Here is a 24594-nt window from a genome sequence, read left to right as displayed (position 1 = left end):
CGCCAAGAGAAATATTACTAGCGGTTCTTTTTTGGCTCCTCATCATTTGAGCGGGACCGTGTCCAACGGGCCGCACGATCCAAACAAGGCATAGATGAACTGCGTTCGTTGACGCTGATGATTGGTATTTCGGTAATTTATTCTACATCCTAGTCGTATTTATTTATTATCTCTGTATTTTTATTTGATTATAAGAGTTCATAAGGGAAAGGTCCCCTCCAATCGATTCGTTTCTTTTCGTGCACACATTGTGATCGTCTATTCGTCTCCATCTAACGCAAGGATCTCTACACTTGTTCCTCATCGGAGACTCTTTAATTGCAGAGCGAAACCCTAGATAGTCGGAATACTATACAAGGTGGATACCTGGAGCAGCCATCGGGAGATCGTAGTAGGTATGCGGAGATAGCGTTTGCAGTTGCTGGTCAAAGGATGACGGCTGGGAGATGTGCTATTATGTGCTCTTTCCAGAGTTTCTGAATTGGATATTTTGAGGTTGAGAGATATGTCTCTGAGAATCAAAGCCGTGGTTGATAAGTTCGTGAAGGAGCTGAAAGAAGCTCTCGATGCTGATATCCAAGACCGGATCATGAAAGAAAGGGAAATGCAGAGCTACATCGAGGAGAGGGAAAGAGAGGTCGCCGAGAGAGAGGCTGCTTGGAAGGCCGAACTATCTCGTCGAGAGGTGAATACGATTGTTTATAGACATCCTAAGTTCTTCTATTTTCTTTCTTATTTCTTCATAGATAGCAGAAAATAGCACTTATTTTTGTTATTCAATCTGATAATTTTCCTTTGAATTGCTTTTGGTAGTCGATGACAACTCATCAAGTTTTTACAGTTCTTTTCATTGGCATAATTTTTTTGATCTTCCTCACTTTTGGATTAAATCTTCTATTGTTGTAGCGTGGATTACTTAGGGGGAAAAACACCCAATAAGCTCATAATACCCAATTCAAGTGAAAGAGAATCCCTCGTTGCAATTTACAACTTCAGTGAATCGTTTCCTAATTATTGCTTTCATTTTCACTTTGCTTACGTCAACTCGATCTCAAGGCATCTATTCTTAAGCTTTGGTTCAGGTCATTTTCCAGACATGATCCTGAAATGCCCTTCTAGAACAATAGTGTTAACTTGTTTCTTTCATTTCTGTATCTAAGACTTCCAGGATTGATGGATTGAAATTCTGTCAATAACTGGCCTTTTTCTTGCATTGTTGAATAAGTTAAGAAGGGGTGAAAAAAGATGTTGTATGCTCTATCCTTACCGGTGCAAGTGGTGAGAAAATGAAAACAGAGTTGCCTTCCTATAGATTCTTGGGATGGAAGAAACTCAGTTGAATCATAAGGCAAGAAGCTGCATTGGTAACGTCAGGATTTGTGGCATTTGTGTTAAAAGAAACAGTAGTGAATTGGGATGAAAGAAACTCAACTTACTGATAAAGCTGCACAATCTATTGGAGAATAACCAAAGGTTAGGTTGAGGTCAATGGTTTGTCAATGTGCCTGCTTATATGGAAGCTGGAAGGTGGACATTGGTGTGGATAGTATGGTTACTTCACTCACTTCTTTATTTTCTAAGAACCATTTCACACCCTAGTAAGTGGCTAGTACAGGTGATTGCTCATGACTCTTATAGATAGATCTTTTCCATCCTTAAGAAAAATCTGATCGCAGAAAAATCTGATCGCAACGAAGAAAATGAACCTTGTGGAAGTAGGACAATTTGAGAGAGATGGTAGCCCTTTTGTTTGCTTTATCAAAGTCTCTTTAATATGGTACCTCTTTCCTTCTTCATTTGCTTTTGGTTTCAATTGAATTTTCTGTGGTTCTTGTAATGATTTATCCCATTTAACTTGGTGAATTAGGGTTCCCTGATACTACAGCCCACTTATTAGATTGCTTTCTTAACAGCATAGTTTTTAAGGCGGTAAGGCGACGGAGGCGTTTGAGGGTCTTTCGGAGCGCTTTAGTGATAAGGCGGGCGTAAAGCGTCACCTTATTGACTAAAGTGTTCTTGTGTAATTTTTTTTATAAAACCAATCTATTTGGCTCAAATCCCAGTTGAATCCTATTACTCATATGTTAAATAAATATTAACAGTTCATATTCATACCAATGTAAGATATTCATCAAGAAAACAAATCAATAAAGTGAATAAACTAAGTTCATCTTCATCAATCATCAATCATCAATCATCATAACATATTAACATATAATATAAATACATAATTATGAAACAAAATTATAAATATAAAGAAAAGAAGACATAAAAAATACAAGTATTTATTATACTTACCTCTATGATGCCAAAATGAGTGCCTAAGCCCTAAGGTCATCCACTATATTTTCACTCCTGTCAAAGAAGAATGAAGCTCACCGCTGCCGGAGTAAAATGGTCGTCTGGATCAGTGGTTCTTCCTTGTTCTTTGATTCTTTCTCAAAGCCCTCTCTTAAAACCCTTGACAAAATCCAAACCTTGTTTGTGAATCGTGTTTTTGTTTTGTTTGTTTTGGTTATTTTTGGTGGAGTAAAGCTGATCCTATACATCTCAAGTATTAACAAAACCATATACCTACCAATAAAAAATCTATATTTGGAATCTTCATCAAGTAATTTTAAAATGTGTTTAAAAAAAAAAAAAACGCATAAGGCACCACTTCACGTAAGGCGGAGCACTGCCTTACCATCTCTAGACCGCATCAACGCCAAGGCACTGGTAAGGCAACGCCTTAGCAGCGCCTTAAAAACTATGCTTAACAGTGTTCTTAATCAAATGATTAGGTTGAGTTGATGGATCCAAATGCCCTCCCCCTAACCTTATAGTGAGTGGTATGATTTTGTACATGTGCGAGACATCTCTTAACATTATTCCCTAAAATTGTAAATCTTGTGTGTTTGTTTATGTATGGCAACAGTCATCCTTCATTATTCCTTCAGAGTTATTTTCTTTCTTTTGTTGCCACTACTTCATGGTAATTGAGCAACAAAAAGACTTTAGCAGCTTTATGTTTATGGTGCTCATTCTCTTGTCTGCACTGATTAAAATCATATTTACATGAAGCACTTTCTTGAGACATTGAAGAACAATGCTAAGTTAAAGCACTTTTAGTTTTATTTAGGCAGCTATTCATTATATGGATTTTTTTTTCACACATGCTCCAAATTAAAGCTGAAATGCTGATCTGCTCTAAATTCAAGGATTCTGAGGTGATACTAGTGTTGTTTGACTTTTGCACCTGACTTATTCTTATAACAGGCTGAGATTGCTCGACAAGAAGCTAGACTTAAGATAGAGAGAGAGAACCTTGAGAAAGAGAAAAGTGTCTTAATGGGAACTGCATCAAATCAGGATAATCAGGATGGGGCTCTTGAAATCACAGTAAGCGGTGAGAAGTACCGATGCCTCAGGTTTGCTAAAGCAAAAAAATGAAGTTTACCATGTAGAACTTAATGATGTCTTGATTCTATTCTTTAAACAACCAGGAGCTACACTCTGCAACTGGTCCAAGTTTGTAAATAGCTTTTACCATTTCTTTCTTTTCTAGGAACTGATGGATGCAATTGCCATCTAATCCATTCAGATGCAGATATTAAAAAGGAATGGTGTTTGAAGTTTTATTTCCATATTCTGTTAATTTTTATCTGAAGAGAAATGTGGTCTTCTTCTAAAGACTGACTAGCTAGCTATACTCTTGCATTTTTTTGCATCCTTCAGAGGAGAAATGTGGCCTTCTAAAGACTGACTAGTTAGCTATACTATTGCATTTTTGTGCGTCCTTTAGAGGATTTTTCCTTCAGTTGTATGTCTGCTCAAAGAGCAAAAAAGCATATAAAAAAAATGTTTCAATGGTTTTCCTTCACCATGGGATGAGGATGTAAAACTAGGGGCCAGGAGCATTTCGACATTCCACCTATAGGTGAGAACAGGTGAGAATGACATTCCTCCTATAGTTGAAAATGAATAACAAACCCTAGATGATTGGGTGTTTCTTTCTAGCGGTGAAGAAAAACTTTCTCCATAAATTCAGAGATGGAGGAGCTGGGAATGGATTAGCAAAACTTGACTGATGTCTATGATTCCTTACAAGCTGAGTTAAACAGTGCCTAGCCGACTCTGAGTTTTGACTAATCCCTAATAATTTTGGCCGATTCCAAGCAGATTCTGATTTGAAAAGAACGATATCTGGGACTATTTAAACGTTGTCCTGATTGATCAAATTCAAAAAATTTATGGATTGAAACCCAATCACATTGAAAACTAATATTTTTGAGGATCCACACTTAGGATTCAAGGAATCGGGATCTGAATGGGTGGTTCGGATCGGCATGGCAGATCTCGAAAATATCTTAAGATTAAAAACATATTTGACAGAAAAGGTAAATAGAAAAGTCAGGTAACAGCATGAACGTGGGAGCATCGCACGCACGACACACTTTTCATTCCCGAGACAAATTTAGCAGTCACTCGCCAATAGGATTGGTTTTCCTTCTTTTTACAGAAATGCCATTGTCACTGAATCTATAATTTTTCCGACCGATTCGGGATCTAAATCGGTAGACCAATTCGGATCAGAATCAGCATTACCCGATCCGATTGGTGCATCACAATTTCTAAACTATTCTATTTTGCATCTGAAATTATCTTTTCCTCTCTGTTATCTCTGTCTCATCTTCAAAGGAATTCTTATCACATAATTTGTTAATTCTTTGTTAGTGAACTCAACATGTAATTTTGGAATTTTTTTCATTTCATAATGCCAAAGATTTATTTCTCCTGACTTCAAGCTTTCAAAGAGAAATAAAAGTTGGTGCTAAGGAGATGGGTTGTTTGGTGTTCCCTATCCTGTAGTTATATTAATCGGTTACAAATTGTTTTCACAACCTAACTGTATGGGTTATTTTAGTAATGTATTCTAAGAAATATTTCCAAATATAGCAATGTTTCATCCATGATCTTATGCATCTAGACCCAATATTTACTTAATATATATTTGCCATCTAATCTTCTTAACTCAAGAATTTGTGGATTATAAGTATCATGTTCTACTCTTAAAAGCATTTGGAGTCATATGGTGGATTTTTTTTGGCATTAAGACAATGTTTAATATGATTTATCGAAATGCATTATCAACTTAGAATATATTCTCACTCTGTATAAGAAAAGAAGGGTTTACCATGGCATAGCTATTCCAGAGTGGTATTTCGTTAATGGCTCGGCCCCTTCGGAAGAAGGCCTTCTACGCCCTCCACCAAAGCTGAGTAGGAGAGTCACAAATCCAACCATAGGGAACAGTAAAGCTTTATAGATTCTTTCTATTTAGGTGCAGGTAGTCCACATATATTACAGATATGTCTATTTCACCGAACCTCTTTCTGAGACAATGCCCAAATCGTTATGTCTTTCATATAGATCAAAACTTACCCAATAAAAAATTTCGCTATCTAAAAATCGTTATAATTACGATCACCATTCATTGAAACTTTGAATTAAATCAATAGCATGGGAAGACCACACTAATGGAAGGTGGGCAATTAATTTCATCATTGAGAGGTCAGATAAATGAGAGTATAAGGAGTTGTCAAGGAGGAGAGAGACAAAGAATTTTCTACTTTGATATTGTGGAAAATCTTTTCTCATACGATTGTTTTCATTTAAAAGAAATGAAAAACAAGATTTTCTTGAAATGGGTTTTTCTACAATTTTTAGAGTAAAATGCAAAAATATATATATTAAAGAAATAAAAAGTATAAAAAAAATCATGTAAAATATCATTTCCATGAAAATTTTACCAGGAAAAAAGAAAAAACAAACGATTACCACATGACAGTGGCAAGTGGCAATCCTTCCAGTGATCCACCACGATACACACCACCTCTCCTATTACTTATTACTCCCTTATGTTGCGCTGACTGATGGGTAGTTTCGTAATTAAAGATCAGCAAGTGTCAATTTGACTTCCGAAAATTAAATGAAACATAGAAACGAAACCTCTTTGAAACTCGTCCCCACCCTCTTTGGCTCTCTCCCTCTCTCACATCAAAACCCAAACCCACTCCCTATTTTTAAGCTTTCAACCGTCTCTGTTTTCTTCCATTTCCCCCTTCCTCACCTTCGTTTCTTCAATCTTGATTCCTCGCAAACCCGAAAGCTTCGTTACAGAAGAAACAACAACAAAACCCATTCATAGCTTTAAAACGAAGTTTTTTCCATTTCCATTTCTTTTCTGGTGATGGAAGAGTCGCTTCGGAAACTGGCACTGTGGTACACAAGAACTTTCAAGCCCATCATGACTCACGACGAGCTGGAACCAATCATGGCCACGCTAGGTTTCGTCGGTCTCCCTGTTTCATCATCAACGTCTTCTCCGTCAAACGCGGGCGGTGGTGCCTGGAAAGAATACGTATTCTCCGCCGCTGAAGGTCGCCGGAATCGGTCGCCGACTGAAGCGCTGCCGCGGCCGAGGCTTCCTTACCCAAGGATCGACGGACTACACACTTGCACGTATCGAGCCTTCGTCGATGCTGTCGCCTTTTTCCTCGGGAAGAGTGATATCTCCGATCTCTTCCACGTTAGGTCCGTATTTCTTGCCTCTTCTTCTGCTTCTTGATTCTTCCCTTATTAAGTTCCCTCTCTTTTCTCTCTTCTTCCTTAACAATTTCTCAAAATCTTTTCAATTAATTTATGAATCTCTGTGTTTTCATCATTCTGATAAGAAATCTTTAGTTTCGTAACAACGAATCGAATCACACGATTCAAGAGTGCCTCTTCCCTAAAATTAACAAACTCTGAATCCCTGATATCTGAGAGGTACGACAGTAACAGGAAACAACAAGAACAAAAAGGTGAAACAACGCCATTCTTTTGTAGGTTTCTTACTTTTTTCGTTTTTTTTTTTTTTTTTTTTTTTTTGGTTTGGTAGTGTGAATCGGGAAAACAGTTTCTACCAAAAAAAAAAAAGGGCAAAACAGGTGCGACTTCCACCTGTTTAGAAATTGGGATTTGATTATGTTTGTGTCGACAGCCTTGTAAAGCAACACGTGCTTTCTGAATGGTTTTCTCGAAAAAAAGAATCAATCGTCAGGGCGATTCCGATTTGATCGAAATATTAGAATAAGCCAGAAACAGAGTAGAATCGTTAAGAATCGTCTGGATCGGTCACAACTCACAACAGATTTTTATATCAGGTTCAGTTCTGTCCGATTGAACCGAATCGAATCAAATCAAAGCAAACCAAACCAAATCGAAGAATAGAAAAAGAGAGTCAGATGTCCCATCACCTGATGAGGGGAGCCGAACCAAGATATGTTTACCAAAAAGAGCAAGATAGTGAGACTTCCACAAGAAGGAAAAAGGATAATTGGTATCATATTAAACGTGATACCGCTTCATCACTGCTAGGCCCTACTGTAGTGTAGTGGGCCTACTGTAGTGTAGTGGGCCATAGATGTGTTGGTATCCATTATATACAGCTGAGATCCAGGCCCACCAAGAGAGAAGTGGCGATTGGGAGTTGGGACACTTGTATTCAGTACCCTATTGTAGGGGTGTCAATTCCTAAACCAAACCGGTAAAACCGGGCGGACCGAACCGATAACAACCCGGACCGGACCGAACCGAACCGAAGCCTTATTGGTTCGGTTCGGTTTCGAGTATTGTAACCCCAAAACCAAACCAAACCGAACCGCACCGAAAACCGGATGAACCCGAAACCAAACCGAAACCGGCTCAAAACCCGGACCGAAACCGAAACTAAACCGGTAAGAAACCGAAACACTCCAAAATTCATTAAAAAAATTAAAATTTGAATAGTTTTGTATACATTTGTATGGAAAATCGAATTCAAACTAGACCAAAAATCAAAACCAACCCGATTACAAATCAATTTAAGAAATCGAAGTTCAACAATTCATCATTTGGTTGTTTCCTAATGGCTCCATACCGGTTTAAAAAACCGATCCAAACCGAAATGAACCTAATAAATCCAAACCGGTACCAACCCGAACCCAAACCGCACCGAAACCGACACCGGACCGAAACCGATAAATCCTTAATGGGTCGGTTTCGGTCACTTCCAAACTCACACCGAAACCGGTGGAACCGGACCGAAACCGCACCAACCCGGACCGTTGACACCCCTACCCTATTGGTATATTTTATCTACTTCACACCAGGGTTGTAGGTAAGGATTTAGGTATCGGTAACAGTATCGGTATCATCATTCTGTCCTTACTTTAAAAAAATATATATATATATATTTATATTGTTTTACCCTTTAAACGAAAACGATATCGGTAACCAATCTGGATTGGTCAGGTATCGGTATTGGTTTCAGCTGATACCGATATGATATGGCCAAGACTACTTGAAACCATGTTTGTAGGTATTGTATTATATTGTATTATTTGCTGTTGATACATACTGATATAACCAGAGATAGACACGTTGTATCGGAAAAATGTGATTTTAATTGAAAAATTAGTTTTTTTATTCCGAATTGTCCCGATACAGGTGATCAGCCCCAACCCCCACAAAAATTAAAAAATAAATAAATAAAATAAAATAATAAAAGAGGGTCGGGGTGGGTTGAGACTTGAGAATTGAGATTGGAGAGACCCCGATCCTTTCGGCTATGGTTGTGCGGAGAGCCGGAGACCCGCCTGGTTTGTGTGGATTAGTAATTTAATAAATAGCCCTGTTTGGTGATTTTTTTATTGCTATTTTTATTTATTTTTAAAATTTTGATTTGTCCTTGATTTTTACGAAAGTGCCATTGCACCTTTAATCAATGGCGCTATGAAAAAAAATTGGCTGCTACCCGGTTGCAGCCCCTGCTGGCAGCCAAATAAATGGAACAATTCACTTTCACCTAGGGTTCACAAATACCTTCCTAGGTTATGGTATTTTTCAAAATACCCTTTTAGATTCCATTTCTTTGGCTGTCACAGGGCTGCAACCCGGCAGCAACTAAATTTCGTTCATTATCTACATTCTGTGTGGGTGATAGCTTTTCCTTCCCAATTCAGTATCCTCAATATAGAAGGTCCTCACAGTCACAATTCAAAATGCTGAACCATGAAAGAAGTTTACTTTAATGAACAATTAAGATTTATAGGGTTTCTGAATTCTTGTTTTTCAATTTCAGGGGTATGCCTCTACATCGAGTTTATGACCGGCCTTTCGATAAGAAGTTCCGCCGGTTAGAGGAAGAAGAAGGGATCTATGTTTTCAGAGAAGGTACCCTGGACCAGGCAACGTTTTTGCTCTACAATAGCAATAACAATAACAGTATCAGCAGCAGCAACAACAACAACAATGGTAACATTATCATTACTAATAGGACCAGCAATCCCACCATAAGCAATCTTGTACCATTGAAAGATATTATAGTGTGAGGCTGTGAGCTTTCCCAACCCCCTTCCCCCCTTAGTATCACTCTTCCCTCTTTGTTTCTTCATACAATTTTGATAGTTAAACTAGGATTGGACACAACGATCGTTGGTTATGACATGGTGTATGTGCATTCCTCAATGATGTGTTGGTTTATACTCCGTGCAAATTACTTGATCAGTTGGAGGATAATATTGGTTTTGAGGATAAGTTTTACTAAATCATTGGCGGGTAAAATCCACATACCTTACCTTCTTCTTTTCTTTACCTTAGGCTCTGTTTTTGTGGCAAAAGAAAATGAAACCTAAATTTTTTATCATATTTAGTAATGATACTTTTTAGATGTAATTTTTATGGGGAATTATCAAGCCTATCATCACCCTGGAGTGACCCTTTAACACAAACCTTTTTATCATGTTATACAGTTATCCTTTACCTTCTGATCAAACTCTTTGAACACACTTTAGTAGCAACATATGTTAATATCTGAACCTTGAAGTCCCGGCATCTGAATTCATTTGCAGTGATGGACGGCATAGGAATCCACGGGGCAGCACAGCACTATGATCTTTTTCCGTCGCATTCATCCCTATGCAGGGAGTTGCTGATGAAAAATCAAAGGCAGTAGTGCTGCCTGTGGATCCTTGTGTCGTGAAAAACAACTCAATGCATGAGACTTCTACTACTACAAAGTTTGAGAGGGGGGAAAGTGGCTGCAAGATGGATGGAGGTGCAGGTACTAAAGACATGAGATCATAAGCTTTCTGTAGAAGTGTGATAGAAACCTAGTTATTAAATTCTCTGAATTATTCGAGTTTTATCGAATTTTACGAATAATTCTGTCCGAATCTAAAATTAAATAAAAAATTCTCGAATTTTATAGACTCTTAAAATTCACGAATAATTCGACCGAATCGAATTTTAACCGAATTATAATCGAATTTTATCCCATGTAAAAAAAAAAAAAAAAAAACTTTACCTTTAATAAGTCAATAAGCCTTTAGAAAATAATGTGATTATAATGCATTTATTATCCTAATGTTACTTTTCTTCTTTTTTTATCTTTCTTAAGGTAATCTCTCACATTTCTACAAAAAAAAAAATCTCTCACCCCATTTTGGCTTGACTAAGTCTTACAGTAATTTGTGTTCAGTCCCACCTCTCAGTCTCTCTTTCTCTAATTCAATTATTTGAGTAATAGAAAATAAATTTAGAAAAATAAAAAGAGCTAAATATAATATTTTTATCTTTAAAATTTAAAATTTTAATTTTTATATCATTTGTATGTTATGTACATATGATAATTAATAGATAATATGAAACAAGTATTGTAAATATTAAAAATAACATCCGAATTTTTTGGCCGCTTTGTATTTTTGTAAACGAATAATTCCCAAATCCGAATCCAAACTCGAACTTTATTATCTCCGCTTTTTTTTATTGATATTTTGACCGAATCGGTGAATTAATGAAATGAATTAATCCAAATAATTCTCGAATCTGAATTTAATAACTATGGATAAAAAAGGCCACTCTTATTTATTGATACCCTAAGGTACAATAAATAGTTAAGATATATACAATGCCGAACCAATGACTACATGAATAGACTCCTAAAATATCTACCTTCTCTAGTGTTCTTCCCAACTACACATATCTGTCTCCCTGCATAAGTGCAGAGATCTAGATTATGGAGCTTGTCTAACCCATTGATATTCTCCTCTCGATTCTCGAATCTCATTTATCTGAATTTCCAGAGCACAAAGGCTAATGTATTGGGTTTAGACGTTTATCAAATTTTCTTGCAAGGCCTGGCATAACTTGGCTGATCCGCCCATTCCAAAGTTGTCATTTTCTAATGGGAAAATATTTGTACATCGCCTGCAGCATCCCATTTAAAGGTTTAGATCACTGTAGCAATTATGCTGTAAAATGTCTTATATACCCTTTTATTTTATTGTAAGGGATTTAAAATGAAGTGTTAAGTAATTTTTTGTTTTGAAGAAGAAACGGGTCTTAAAAGTGCATAGATATTCAACTTCTTCAATTAGTAAAGCCGCCTTGATCCGACTTTTGAGAGGAGTTATAGAAGTTTGTGAACTGAGATCCTGATTCCGGTGGCGGTGGATGTGGCGGTGGCAGTGGCAGTGGCAGTTTAGGGTTCCAATTTTCATGGGACATGGGTAGCCAGGATTGTTCTTTTGTAAAGCTTACACCAGTTTGGAAGTTTTGCGACCAGAACGACTTGGGACATCCAAATCCCATGAGTGATGGCTTGAGGTTACATCAGGAAGAGAGGATATATAGGACACATCGGGACATGGATTTCTGGACTAATCAGCTGATGTAATTCTTCCACGTGGAACTGATCTGGCCAATCAAATGAAAAGGGTGAGCATCCTTTCCCTGACAAACCTATACTTCCATTTCTGCAACACCCTTTGGCCTTTGGCTTTTGATTGTGAAGGTGAAGGTGAAGGTGAAGGTGAAGGTGAAGTCATTCTCTAATGAAAACCTTTAATTTGCCACTTCAGTGACACCGTGGATATGCTGTTTGAAAGCAGTGGAAACGATGCTATCCAAAGAAAATACCAAACTTGCTCTGCGGTTTAGTTCTTGGAAGGGATTTGTTTCCACTGGTCATTGTTTGCCTCTCTTTTTCTTTTTCATTCTTTTCCTTTTCTTCCTCTAGGTTTTGGAATCTCACAACCATCCATTTACATTTCTTTGTCCATTGGATTACAGCGAATGGATGGTTCAGATCAATATTTGGATCTTTACCCCTTCACAGGTTGGTTTGTGCATCAGTGACAACTCGAACTCTTATGTGTCAGCAAGGTCCTCTAAAAGCTAAGTTGGACTCGTCAAAGCCCATCATTTCTGATACTTGATACTCACATTTGCTTTCCTCAGAAGAGAAGCCTTGAAGCTTGAGCTCATAAACCCCTCGGTATAACAGTTTCCTTGTCTTCTCGTTTTGATGTTTTGTTTGTTTCCCTTTATAAAAGCAAAGCAAAGCAAAGAGGGAGATTACTCCCTCTTGTAGCTGATGATGATCTCTTGTAGCAGACCCAAGAGACCCACTTTTGTGTTTATATATTCCATCTTTTTTCTCGTCCCCCTCTACTATATATAGCAACATACCCCCTTTGTTTCATTCCCTAGCTCACTCATTCCAATTGTTCTAATCATTGTCTCTTCATCTCTTTATTGTTCTCCTCTCAAACAATCTACCAGTCATCTACTTCATCATTTTCCAATCTATAGCTAAAGGTCCTTCATGGAGGTAAGATTTTTTATGGTTCCTCACAAGGGTTGTCTTCTCTTTCAACTTGTTTTTGTTTCCTGGATATGCTTACTTGTTCATTTGGCAAGAGCTAATTAATGGGTAGATTTCATCTTCTGTAAACTTCCTAACAAAAGAAGTATAGGACCAGGAAACATAATTGAGTTTTGTATGGAATTATTAGAAGGGAAAACTCTTGTTTTGCCTTTGCATTTCTTCTTTTTTCCTCCCATTAAGAGAAGAATAGGCATGGCTGGAATATGGAAATAACTTATATCAGAGGTGGGTGGTCATGTAAAGTGTTTTCTCTTCCTAATCATATTCTAATGAGTGTAAAAATCTGCTTTGCAGACAGTGGAATTGAAGGTGGAGATGGCAGGAATACATGAGAAGAGACTAAGGAAGTGTTTGTCAAAAGTGAAAGGTAGGATTCCTTACTTCGTTTAGTTTTGTTTTCACTAATAAAGAACTAATATTTTATGAGGATGTATGAATTAGTTTCTCTTTCTTACCCTTTTAGCAGTTTACAGTCCTATACTTCCCCTAATTCTTAATTAATAAAATCTCCCTTAAACTAGATCTGATAGCTAGGAGTGTGGTATGGAGAGAGAGAAAGAGAGAGTCTACTTTCCTGATTATGAGTTCAAGGTCTGCAACTACAGTAATGGGCAATGCATAATAAATCTTTGGAAGAGATTTAATGAGAGAAAATGAATTTGTTCGTGATGTTTGATGAAGCAGGAATAGAGAAGGTGGAAGTGGAAGTTAGCAGTCAGAAGGTGGTAGTCACAGGGTATACTCATCGGAACAAAATACTCAAGGCATTAAGGAGAGCTGGTTTGAAAGCCGATTTTTGGTCTGCACAGAATGAGCTCCTCAATGCTTATGCCAGTGCCAGTTATGGAAGCTTGAGAATTAACAATTTTAATCTCTTCTAGCTAGTGTTTTGCTTACTCATATATCTTTTCCTTTTTGTTCAAATGATCATACCTGAAGTTTTTTGTTCCTTTTTTATTTTTGGTCTGCAAATGGAAAAGCCATGTATTTCAATTGCACCAGCTGGTTAAAACTTAAAAGAAGAAAAGAGAAATGGAAAATAGTATTTCAAATTTTCTAACCGTACCTGTGTGGAATGACCAATGCATGCTCTTTTGTATTCTTTACCTTCACTTAACAACCATGTAACAAGTGATGAAGGATTGTTCTTAGATCGAGTCCTAATCCTTTGCAGAGAGGCAGTGAGTACCAACCCATATTATAACATTTTGTTTATAAAAATGAGACGACGACTGCTGGCCAACAGTTAAGGACTGCTTGTTGAAGCAGCTACCGCAATGACATGTGTAGAGCTCGAGTCCCCCTTCCTTTTTTCTCTGGCCATCCTTCCTTGAGTTGAGACGCCACCTGACAGCCTAAAGCTGTTATCCTAGTTGGCCCATGGCCCATGGCCTTTTATAGGACTTGTTTTCCAAAAAAAAAAAAAATCTATTAAAATGAGACTTTGCTCGTGTTTTGGAGCACCTTTGGAAAGTGCAAACCTGAGTCTACAACTTGCAACTGAGTGAAATGACAAAATTCGAACCCTTTTTTCTTCCATAATACAGTTTTCATGTAAGCCCACAATTGACTCCACCCAAAAACCACCAAACCTGAACGTGGACCTTATGGGTTGTGTTTATGTTGGGTTGGCATGTAGTGTCACGCATTGGCCCCCTTAGTTGGATCCATAATTTTACAAATCTATTGGACCTTAGATCTTTTAAGCACTAATCTTAGCTCCACTTTGATTGCCCAGCACTCAGGGGGTCAACCAATTGGTGTTGCTTTGGTTTGGCTTGATCTGGTAAAACAATCACTCTGCTACTGCTAACTTATAACTAAAAAGAAATGAATCCTAAGGCCCGTGGACTTAATGGAGCATATATGAACTTGCAGAATGTTATCCCCTCGTGCAAGAGAAGTTCATCCATCAAGGTTACTTTACGACACAAAAGTCGATAATATTCCCATAATGAAAATTTTGGTCCTATAAACTTTTATCACATGAGAATAGTATAGAACCACCTAACCCAATTTACCCAAAAGAGAATAAATTGTAAATTAAAAAACCCAACCGCCACATTCTCAACCTTCCAAATAGGTTTAAATCAATGTATTTTGGCAATCTAATCCAGACCAAGAAGGCCAAAATCCACATTTTTTTAATCAAGGGGACTGAAACCAGACGAAACTGTGAGCGATCACGAAAAAATTATTACTTATGATGAATCTTGTTTTATAGCTAATGGAATCAGGGGAAGAATTGGTTTGTAGGATCCTCTTCTTATCAACGCTTCTTAGCAGTTGTATAAACACGATCGAGAGGCCGTATGAACAGAACATTCCACGACTGGAGCTTAAAGATTAGATCATTCAACATTTAGTTTAGTTACTTGATCAATCTATATTTTGACACCCCACTCCTACGGTCCTACCTGCCGGCGGAAAAGGTAAAAAATAAATAAATAATAAAAAATCCTACTGCCAATCTTTTTCTTGGAGGGGGAAGGAGAAGATAGAGATATCACATCTCATATCTCATATTTGCCGTTTATTTGGGCGGGCAGTGGGCAATGAGAAAAGGCTTCGAATTCCATCAAAAGTGTCAATGCTTAATCCTTCTTTTTTCCACCCACTGCGAGACCTTTCATCCCCACCCACCTGATCGTCTTCATTGAAGTCTATTCTTCTCAAAAGAAGAGCCCCAAGCTAAACAACATTTTAGATATGATGAATAAAAAGTAATCACAGAAGCAAACCGTAACCCGTCATTAGCAAGCAATGCCTGCCACCAAGAAACCATCCCTTATAAACCCTAATAAACCCTATACGTATCCCAAAAAAAAAACACATCGAGCCAAATGTAGGCGTCAATCGCTCTTGACTCTTCTTCGTTTTATTTGTCCCCATTGTTCTCTGTTTTCATTTGTTTTAGGCTCATCATCCAATGTTACAACAGGAACCAAACTTTTGGGACTTGGGAGAGTTTACTGAGGAAGATTAATGTAGCTTTGGCAAAGCGAAGCTCTTTTTCAGTTTTTCTTCCTCCCTGCTCCACTACAATCCCCATGGAGAATGTAGGTTCAAAACCATCCCCAGCTTAAATCTATCACTAGTTCACAACTCAGATCCTATCTCACTTTCTTTCTCCAATGGGTATTTTCCAGACCACACTTTTCTACTTGCTTTTGTTAAATATTGGCTCAATAACTGCTAAACAAGAGGAATGGATGTCTGCTACTGCAACATACTCCAAAGAAACAAATGGGTCAATCATCACAGGTAAGTCTATGAAGTTAGAAAGGTTTTTTCTCTCCCTCCCCCCCCCCCCCCAAAAAAAAAAAAACTCCATTTTCCAGGCGTTCTGGCACTATAACTAGGATTTGTGTGTGCTGCACTGTCGCAGAAGGTGCTTGTGGTTTTGGGGACCTTCACAAGAAAAGCTATGGGATGTACGGTGCTGGAGTAAGTAGCATGTTATTCAACAGAGGGCGTACCTGTGGAGGTTGCTTCGAGCTGAGATGTGTTGACCACATCCGCTGGTGCTTACAAGGGAGCCCTTCTGTTATCGTTACCGCCACAGATTTCTGTCCACCTAATTATGGACTTCCATCGGACTATGGCGGCTGGTGCAATTTCCCGCAAGAACACTTCGAGATGTCTGAGACAGCTTTTGCTGAAATAGCAGTTAAAAAAGCCGATATCGTGCCTGTTCAGTATAGGAGGTAAGCCTCTCTCTGCATCAGAAATCAAACACCTTACCTGATATATATGCATATGAGTAATGTGGCTGACCAGGGCCAAGCTGAAATCAGGGGAGCCTAGGCCTGAACTAACTTCTGATCAGCGTGGTCCTCTCTGGCTTTTAGGCTTTGCAACTCTGACCAAGAACAGGTTGGACTTCATTGCCATTTGCCATCCTCTCTGCAACAAGTTAGCAAACTAAGCAATGGGTAGAGAAAGAAGTTGATTTTTCACCATATTTCCTCAATGTTGTACAAACCTCCATACTTTGAGCCCTGTAGCCAATCTGGCTTTTATGCTTTGCAAATCTGACCAAGAACAGGTTGGACCTCATTGCCACCCTCTGCAACAAGTTAGCAAACTAAGCAATGGGTAGGGGAAGAAGTTGACTTTCCACTATATTTCCTCAATGTTGTACAAACCTCAATACTTGTAGCCCTCTAGCCAATCCTTTGTCAGTTCTTTATGGTTCAGTTTCTGCAACTAAAGTGGGGAATTATGTTGTATGTAGGGTGAACTGCGTGAGGAATGGAGGATTGAGATTCACAATTAGTGGGAGTTCCTACTTCTATCAAGTCCTGATCACCAATGTTGGGCTGGATGGCGAGGTGGTCGCAGTGAAAGTAAAAGGATCAAAGACCGGGTGGATTCCAATGGGAAGGAACTGGGGCCAAAATTGGCAATGTAACATAAATCTTGGAAGGCAGCCTCTATCTTTCGAGGTGACAATAGCCAGTGGTAGGACAGTTACATCTTACAATGTAGCTCCAGCAAATTGGCAGTTCGGTCAGTCATTTGAAGGGAAACAGTTCTAAGAGAGCTGAAAAGCTTCAAAATTACAAATAGGATAGTTGGGGGTTGGATAGAAACTGTATAATGAGGGAAGCTCAAAGTCATGAGTTTACCAGTACTTGGAATATTGGGATCCTGAAACTTTGAAACTTTGAAACGCATTATAACCTTATCCAAAAAAAGGGAAAAGTAATGCCTATATTATTTATATATTGGTAAAGATAGATTCATACAGTTTTGGTTCGCCCAAAAGTACAGAGTAATAGAAAGTTCAAGATGAGAAAGAGTCTATGGTCCTATTTCAGTCTCCTTTCAAAAGTATAAGCTGATTGAGAAGGGAAAAAAAATGAAGTACTGATAGATACTGTGATTTCAAAAGGAGAACTATTTGTTCCACATCTACAGGTTTTTTTTTTCTTTCTTTTAATCAGCTTTGCTCTGGCTTTAATATGTTTGACTGGAAATGGTTTATGTTGCTGGAGAAAAGGAAAAGGAAGAAAGCTGCCAACATAATATTACATTAGTATATATGACGAAAGATCAATTGAAATTTCACTTCACAGTATGCCACAACGCATTTAGGAGAAACATAAAAGGTCCAAGTACAATTGGGAAGTTTTAATTAACCAATATGTTACAAGCAACTCTCAAGGTTCTATATGTATTACATATTTACATTCTTTGGGAATATCAACAACTTCTTATTACCTCATTTCCTTTTCATTTATACGGATCCAGGTTTGACTCTCTCTGTGATCTGTGGATGAATAATGGTGTTTGAGATCCATCCCAACGATGCATGCCATCTTCCAATGTCATGAGTAAGAATACTTCATGTCTGCCTCCATTTGAGTTGTAACATCAGTAACAATAAATAAATAACTAAATAAAGGTGGTACCATGAACCATAGCCTAGAGATAATATTAATCAGGTGGTCAAAATCCTCCTGGCAGATGAATTAACAAAATGTTATGCCAACAGACCACATAGAGGCTCCTATTTTGCATTCATTTTGTTGTATCTCATGTTGCTTTCAGTACTTTCTCACTTGTTTTGAATATGCTCAACATTTACAAGTAGAAAGGAAGAAAGTGAAAGCAACTTTCAAGCAGTGGCTAATCTAAGATGTGTGGCATTTAGGGGAAAGACTGGTTCTTACCAGAATGAAGAGTACCATGAGATACTGTCTCATTGTGCTGAAACATGTAACAGAGTTGCCCTCACAAAGACAAAACCAACAGCACACAAGGGAATATGACCTAACATGCCCTTATCTGTATATTGTGCTATAAACCGTCGCCAAAAAATGATCAAAAATATCATGGAAACTTCTGCTTCAATCTTTTGCCAAAGAATGTGCTATACCTTTCAAATGATGGTTTATCATTCAACCCATGCCAGTATTTATTGTAATCAGGCCTTTACACCAGGTAATAGTAAGCTCCAGGGATTTCCTCTTCATCGGAGATAATTATGTAACATTTCCTGCAATTAATTAGAACTCAATGTCAAGTCTTGCTCCTCTTCTAGGAACTCCAGAGGTCCACCAAAATGCTTCTCAGCTTCCTTCCTTACAACAGCAGAAAAAGTTGTTTCTCCCTTCAACTCTAAGCCATCTATCAAAATTCTAAATGTTGACTTATCTGGTGCACACCCCACCACTTTCATTAAATGAAAACAATCCATCACAAGTCCGGTGGTACCAAATTCCATCAAAGCTTTCAACAAAGCATTGAATCCCTCAGTATCAGAGTCTAAACAACTTTCCATTTTCAGATACAAAAAAAGGCGTTCAACCATGTCAAGCATCCCATTGCTCGCCAACACATTAATCATATCAGCATACAATAACACCTGAGGCTTATACCAGTACTCCTTTTGAACTTCTTCAAAAACCTAAATCATGAAATGATATTGAACAAACAAATGTAAGCCTTCCATGCATGCTGTTGGTTAGAATCACATTAAAAAAAATGGGTTTCTAGAGTAATCGCCACAGACCTTTGAAACTGAAAAATGTATTGAAAACATAGCAACTAACAAGTTAAGTACAGTAAAACAAATGTCAGTCTTCCATGCATATATTGGTTACCGTGACATAGACAGACAAAGAAATAGAGCCTGAAGGGAGATTTTAAACTTGCCACCGGAGACTTTTGGAACCAAGAAAGAAATAAAAACCAAGCAATTAGCAAGTTTGACACAGAAACATCAAAAACATGTAAACAGCAAGGGGAAAAAATTTGAGGCGGTGAGGAAATGTCACGGTAAAATCATCAGCTGCAATCAGATTTCTGCTATGTTTTCTGCTAGCTATGCTTTCACTGAGATGAAATCATTGTTTCAAAAGAAGAAAGTTTCGTTTTAATTGAAAATGCTCTTCTTCTCCGATTCTCTCCTCCAGCAACTACTATAAAAAAAAAAGGTCCACAAGAAGCCCCTACACAACACAGAAGTTAAACTCAGATAACTGGATAGACAGAAGTAGTCCGAATCCTCTAAAAGCTATAGACATGCTACAACTGAAAAGTGGAAATCATACAAGTTTGTCAAGATAATATCTTCTTATCAGTCAAAGCAAGAGCTTAAAGCTGCTGCATTCAAGATGGAGAGTGAAGGAGGAGACCATAAAAGTCGTCATGACTCATGACTCAATGGACATTTAAGTTTTGTGCAAATTGAGTTTGGATACTACCAAAGAACCAAAAGTAAACCTGAAATCACTGAAGGACATAGACTTTCATCAATTAATCAGCTGTCCAAGAAGTTTTCAACTGTTTATTATAACCACAAATCAGCAAGAGAAAATAAATTGTTCGATAGCGTGAACTCCCCAATAGCACTCTGAAGCACAAAAGCAGAATAAGGTTGCGGGAAAAAGCCCCCATAACCATAGATTGATGAAGAATAGTGTTTTACATATTTTTTCGGTCTAATGAATGAAGACATATACATGGCAAGAACCTAATTTAAAAGCCACAGTTCTTCAAGGAAGCTCAGAAACCACTGGCAAGAACGGCAACAATCAGAACTCAGAAGGAAATGTAGTGTCACGTTTGCTGCCAGAAGAGAGAATTATATAGTACAAAGAAACAAATCCTAGTTAAGCAATAAGAAATGGAACTTCGAAATCACAATATCTCCATAGTTGATATTTCAATTAGGTCCCATAAGTAGTTAAGAGTGTCGAGAATTAGGAATAGCAAATTAGCAAAAGGGAACATCAAGCGGCAAGAAATCAAAAACATACTTTAAGTGCCAAAAGCGGTTCGTTCTGCCTCAGCAGTTCCCGAAGAACAGCCATTAGATCAAACTTCAACAACCGCTTCACCTTGTATTCCATCTCTCGCTCCAGAGAATTAGTATTTTTCTTAGCTCGTTTCAGTGCTTGAACGGTCTGAATGGCTTCGATACTGAGGTTCCTCCCTCTCTGTAAGGGCTTACGATTCTTGCTTCTGTCTCTCATGGTGATAACTCCTACCCCACCCTTAGACTTGGAGATTTCCAATTGCAGCGAAGGCCCTCTCTTTGTAACTATGTTGGGAATAAGTTCCAGAATCCGGAGACCTCCATGGAATTTCAAGGCGGTGGATTGGGAGCTGTAGAGCATCGGACCAGAAGGAATGCGACTCACAGACAAATGCATCGACAACTCTCTCTCTCTCTCTCTCTCTCTCTCTCTCTCGAATCTTCGAGTGTTACTCGTCATGATGTTATCCAATCTTCCCAGCTTCCTATCGCCTTCCATTCCTTCCGTCGAAACTCAAAAGTAGAAGAAGATAAATGGGCCCGGGCCACCCAGCGGCCAAATCCAACGTTCAGCTGACGCAGGGTTTGCAAAACAGGAAACAATGATTGAATCGGTTCTTACCGATTCCGATTCAAGTCGGATTGAGATCGTCCGGAATCAGTTCCAAGAACCTCTAGAATCGATCAGTTGATCTATAAGGGGACTCTTTGGCATAAATATTCCAATTCAGAACAGCAGAAATCGGCTAAATCCGATTTATACAGGGTTTCTAGGGTTTAGACAGATTCTGATCAATTTTGGCCTAGGAGTGCCTTACTCCTAGATGTCCAATCAACCACTGATAATCAACCCTTTAGAAACAACACAAAATCCTAAGCGTGGAGGTGATGAGTGGCGGGGAAGATCCAATGGCTGGATTGCATAGCAAGGTTCTCCTAACCATTGAATCCTCGTTGTCACTCACCATAAAAGATTTGAATCCCTAAAATAGTGCTTTACTCCTAGATGTGCAATCAACTATTGTTTATCAACCCATTTCAAGAATAACCAACTAACTCTATCCAAGTGGCATTCTTTTTTCTTAGCTGGCACTAGAGGAGGAGAAATATTCTTCATTCCCTCAAGGGTAGTAGGGTAGGATCTTAGTTTGATTTTGATCTTTCTTTATACAAACACAACTTGCTCAAATCATTTTTTGGAGTACATCTGATAGATTGCAGTTCTTATCTAAAGATATATAAACATTTCACAGTATCTATCTATCCTATTTTAAACAGATATCAAAATACCTGTACAAATAAAAAAATCTATTTGACCAAATATCTGGTATTGTTTTGGATTCGGATTCAGAATTTAGAATCCAGACAACCAATTACAGGCTGGCCAGAATTAACCGTAGACATGGGTCTCTAGTCGCTACCCTGAAGCGTTTTTTTTGGCAAGTCTCTACCCTGAAGCGCCCTCTATAAAGAGATGGCTTTGAGGCTTTCAAGTTTCAACTTTGAACAATCACTTACCGAGGCTGCTTTGTGGAATTGGGAGGAGCAAAAGAGCGAGGAGAGCAGAGAATCCCATTACAAATATCAGGTAAAATCTCACTAAATCAAAAACTTGCACTAAGAAGAAACCATTGTGAATCCATCGCTACCCATAGGCAATCTCTAGGCTCTGTTATGCTCTTAGGGTTCTTCTTACCAGGAACCCTTCGTGGTAGTTTTTTCAGTGTTGTTCCCAACCACCGCCCATTATGTGTTGTAGTATTTTGTACTCATTTGTCAATGCTTTTGCCTTCCGGATAAAAACCCAGAATTGGGATCCAGAACAATCCCTGCAGGAATTGGAAAGATAAGACTTGAACTCGAGACCTCCTGATGAATGTGAGCGGCTCACAGCGATCCCAATTCTTGAGACACTAGCAGCTCTAGGCGCATCATTCTCAAATATCTTGCTTGTAATAATCCATGAAATCTGTTTAGAAAAGAAAATAGAAACTTTTGTAATCATAAAAGCTTTGTTTGTCGTTGTTATAAAGCAATCCATCCAAGACTCTTAAACCTTACCATACTTCTAAATGTAATCTTTATTTTCTGGTGTGGTTGTGAAGTAAACTTAATAACCAGATTTGAAATGTTTTGAGTTGATTACACTTTCTATATTTGTGTTAACATCATTTGCTCCGACCAAACAGCCTAAGGCCCTAAAGGTTCAGCCAAAATAAAAATAAGATGCTGATGTTGATGATGAGAGGGAAAAGCCAGACCAAGCACATACAATAACTAAGAGAGACCATCACAATCTTTCGATTCTAAAAGTTAATTTAAACAAAGGCTACCTATGTTTTAAGACACAATGCTGGTGGGGAAGCACAGTGATTCACTACCTGATATGTGCTTCCGGGTTGAGCCTGGAAAGTCACCAGCAATCCTTCCTTAGCGGCACCTAAATTACAGAAGATGGGAACAAGGGTGATATAGATTACAAATGGGTCTCTTAAACTAGGGATTAGATAAGCACCATTGGAGCCAATGCCTACTACACAGGGAGAAGCCCATTGCTGTGAGGTACTATTTTCTACTTCCATGGCATGCTAGCCATGACTTGTGGGTGGCTGTTATTGCACGCGCCTGTACTTTGGTTGAGGGGGCTTCCAGGGCCACCTGAGGATTCACTCAGGGTCCCCCGTGACTGTGGGCTACCAGTTCCTGCAGCCCCACCGCCAGGAGTAAACTTTGGTGGTGCAGAAGAAGGTTCTGATTGATTCGTCGATTTTGATTCTTTACGGCCATCTGTGATAAAACTAGCTACAACCACCTGCATAGATAAAACAGGATTATAAACTCTATCAGGTGTTATGGAATAAAAATATGTATGTTACAAGCCATGAGATCCTAGTAAAAAATTCACAGGACCAATAAGTTCCATGCTCTCTGACTATATTTCAGTACCTCCGTGTGGCAATGAGGAACATATCCCATTCACTGAGAAGAAAATCAGTTTTATTAGACCCTTTTTACATCTTTAGGAGGGAAAATTGACTACAAATTCCTAATGAGCTGTCACACAGTTTTGGGATGAAATGTTTAGAGGGCAGTAGGCCACTGTCTATGTGGCTAATTCAGGGGATTGTGGGGGAACTATGATCCTGAAAACAAGGGGTCTCTCAGAATGAAGAGGGTGCCACAATATGGTTGAATGAAAAGAGTGTTCCAGTTTCTTAATTTAGAGATTCGAATCAGGATAACGAAACAGGACAAGGAGTGCTCAAATCATCAATTTAGACAAAGGATGAAGGCAGACCTGAACAGGAGATGCCGCTGTTAGAAGCCCAGCCACACCACCACCTAAAACACGACCGTCTGGACCTGCTAGGGACACGCTCAATCCACCTGTTCTACTGCGTTGACCACCACTCTCTGAGAGCAAGAAAGAACCAGAAAGGGAGAGGATTTCAAATCGTCCCTGCACAAGCAATATACAAGAGAGCTTTAGATTGTTAGCTTCAAACAAGAGAGAATTACCAACTGTCAACTCACACTGAACCCTGTACATTTATTTTTCTCAAGGTTCTGTTGTCTCCAGTTAAAAACTATGCAAATGAAAAAATCAGGTAAAACTTCCTCTCACATGCACCCATAGGTCCCACGCTCTCTCGACATTAAATTCCCACTATTGGATTGATTCACCCACACCGCCTATTGGTGGGAAACTGCACCCTGGCATCGTGGGAACCTCTCCCCTTAAACAAAAAAACATTTGAAAGGGGGAAAAAAGGATAAGCATTAAAATCTCACAACAACAAACAAATACTAGTTCAAAGATTTTCTGCATCACTGTACTGTTTGAAAGGTCTTTTGGAAATTTTACAACACTCAAAAAATTTATGTATCCTGTGACATTGCAACAAGAACTAAAATATTCATATGGCTCAATGAATTAATAGATCATACAATAACTTGACTTCTTAGGATTTTGGTTTCTCTTAACCAACTGTAAGAGCCTTTTAGGATTTTCGTTTACTTACCCAACTATGAGTTTAATATTTAATCGATGCCCATGTATGGCACTATAATTATATTTCTAACAATCAACCCC

The 24594-nt window shown here is 38.4% G+C and overlaps 6 protein-coding genes and 1 long non-coding RNA gene across 10 annotated transcripts in view; 5 read left to right on the top strand and 2 right to left on the bottom strand.

Moving 5' to 3' along the window:
* The first annotated feature begins 199 nt into the window (after positions 1-199).
* LOC122083717 lies at positions 200-3624 on the top strand. Its single transcript, XM_042651602.1, has 2 exons — positions 200-685; positions 3259-3624. The coding sequence occupies exons 1-2, from the start codon at positions 506-508 to the stop codon at positions 3430-3432; spliced, it is 354 nt and encodes a 117-aa protein (XP_042507536.1). The 5' UTR covers positions 200-505; the 3' UTR covers positions 3433-3624.
* Positions 3625-5981: 2357 nt separating this feature from the next.
* On the top strand, positions 5982-9546 carry LOC122084703. The gene is made up of 2 exons (XM_042653143.1): positions 5982-6576; positions 9146-9546. Exons 1-2 carry the CDS (start codon positions 6233-6235, stop codon positions 9393-9395), a joined length of 594 nt encoding a protein of 197 aa, XP_042509077.1. The 5' UTR covers positions 5982-6232; the 3' UTR covers positions 9396-9546.
* A 2599-nt stretch (positions 9547-12145) lies between these two features.
* On the top strand, positions 12146-13793 carry LOC122085148 (heavy metal-associated isoprenylated plant protein 30-like). The gene is made up of 3 exons (XM_042653601.1): positions 12146-12676; positions 13028-13100; positions 13418-13793. Exons 1-3 carry the CDS (start codon positions 12671-12673, stop codon positions 13612-13614), a joined length of 276 nt encoding a protein of 91 aa, XP_042509535.1. The 5' UTR covers positions 12146-12670; the 3' UTR covers positions 13615-13793.
* A 1652-nt stretch (positions 13794-15445) lies between these two features.
* LOC122085132 (expansin-A16-like) lies at positions 15446-17485 on the top strand. 2 transcript variants are annotated; one of them, XM_042653574.1, is made up of 3 exons: positions 15446-15997; positions 16125-16440; positions 16971-17485. In XM_042653574.1, the coding sequence occupies exons 1-3, from the start codon at positions 15868-15870 to the stop codon at positions 17272-17274; spliced, it is 750 nt and encodes a 249-aa protein (XP_042509508.1). In that variant the 5' UTR covers positions 15446-15867; the 3' UTR covers positions 17275-17485. The 2 variants fall into 2 exon arrangements, with proteins under 2 accessions (XP_042509508.1, XP_042509507.1); XM_042653573.1 differs by having other exon boundaries at positions 15505-15997; positions 16122-16440.
* Positions 17486-17781: 296 nt separating this feature from the next.
* LOC122085131 (protein THYLAKOID ASSEMBLY 8-like, chloroplastic) lies at positions 17782-21200 on the bottom strand. 3 transcript variants are annotated; one of them, XR_006142028.1, is made up of 3 exons: positions 20503-21200; positions 18412-19148; positions 17782-18089 (listed from the first exon to the last, which is right to left on the bottom strand). XR_006142028.1 is itself a non-coding variant. In XM_042653572.1 (2 exons), the coding sequence occupies exons 1-2, from the start codon at positions 20998-21000 to the stop codon at positions 18744-18746; spliced, it is 903 nt and encodes a 300-aa protein (XP_042509506.1). In that variant the 5' UTR covers positions 21001-21200; the 3' UTR covers positions 17782-18743. The 3 variants fall into 3 exon arrangements, 1 of the variants encoding a protein (XP_042509506.1); XR_006142029.1 differs by having other exon boundaries at positions 18618-19148; XM_042653572.1 differs by having other exon boundaries at positions 17782-19148.
* A 639-nt stretch (positions 21201-21839) lies between these two features.
* Positions 21840-22646, top strand: LOC122084609. The gene is made up of 2 exons (XR_006141951.1): positions 21840-22089; positions 22310-22646. It is a non-coding gene; the product is annotated as an uncharacterized LOC122084609 (long non-coding RNA).
* Positions 22647-22743: 97 nt separating this feature from the next.
* Positions 22744-24594, bottom strand: part of LOC122084608 (AT-hook motif nuclear-localized protein 10-like) — a 6779-nt gene continuing 4928 nt past the window's right edge. The window contains exons 5-6 of the mRNA XM_042652994.1: positions 23800-23961; positions 22744-23313 (exon numbers count right to left, since the gene is read on the bottom strand). Coding sequence (XP_042508928.1) covers positions 23074-23313; positions 23800-23961 — 402 coding nt within the window. The 3' untranslated portion in view covers positions 22744-23073. The remainder of the gene's footprint in view (positions 23314-23799; positions 23962-24594) is intronic.

This window comes from Macadamia integrifolia, chromosome 7 (genome assembly GCF_013358625.1).
Source record: "Macadamia integrifolia cultivar HAES 741 chromosome 7, SCU_Mint_v3, whole genome shotgun sequence".
Taxonomy (NCBI): domain Eukaryota; kingdom Viridiplantae; phylum Streptophyta; class Magnoliopsida; order Proteales; family Proteaceae; genus Macadamia; species Macadamia integrifolia.
Note: the sequence above shows the minus strand (reverse complement) of the source record. Positions and strands in the feature narration are given on the sequence as shown.

Coding starts and splice junctions, on each gene's coding strand:
- LOC122083717 (XM_042651602.1), top strand. CDS start 506: ATGTCTCTGAGAATCAAAGCCGTGGTTGATAAGTTCGTGAAGGAGCTG. Junction 686..3,258: donor CCGAACTATCTCGTCGAGAG/GTGAATACGATT, acceptor TTCTTATAACAG/GCTGAGATTGCTCGACAAGA.
- LOC122084703 (XM_042653143.1), top strand. CDS start 6,233: ATGGAAGAGTCGCTTCGGAAACTGGCACTGTGGTACACAAGAACTTTC. Junction 6,577..9,145: donor TCCGATCTCTTCCACGTTAG/GTCCGTATTTCT, acceptor TTTCAATTTCAG/GGGTATGCCTCTACATCGAG.
- LOC122085148 (XM_042653601.1), top strand. Junction 13,101..13,417: donor GTGTTTGTCAAAAGTGAAAG/GTAGGATTCCTT, acceptor TTGATGAAGCAG/GAATAGAGAAGGTGGAAGTG.
- LOC122085132 (XM_042653573.1), top strand. CDS start 15,868: ATGGGTATTTTCCAGACCACACTTTTCTACTTGCTTTTGTTAAATATT. Junction 15,998..16,121: donor AAATGGGTCAATCATCACAG/GTAAGTCTATGA, acceptor GCACTGTCGCAG/AAGGTGCTTGTGGTTTTGGG. Junction 16,441..16,970: donor GTGCCTGTTCAGTATAGGAG/GTAAGCCTCTCT, acceptor TGTTGTATGTAG/GGTGAACTGCGTGAGGAATG.
- LOC122085131 (XM_042653572.1), bottom strand. CDS start 21,000: ATGGAAGGCGATAGGAAGCTGGGAAGATTGGATAACATCATGACGAGT. Junction 19,149..20,502: donor AACCGCTTTTGGCACTTAAA/GTATGTTTTTGA, acceptor TTCATGATTTAG/GTTTTTGAAGAAGTTCAAAA.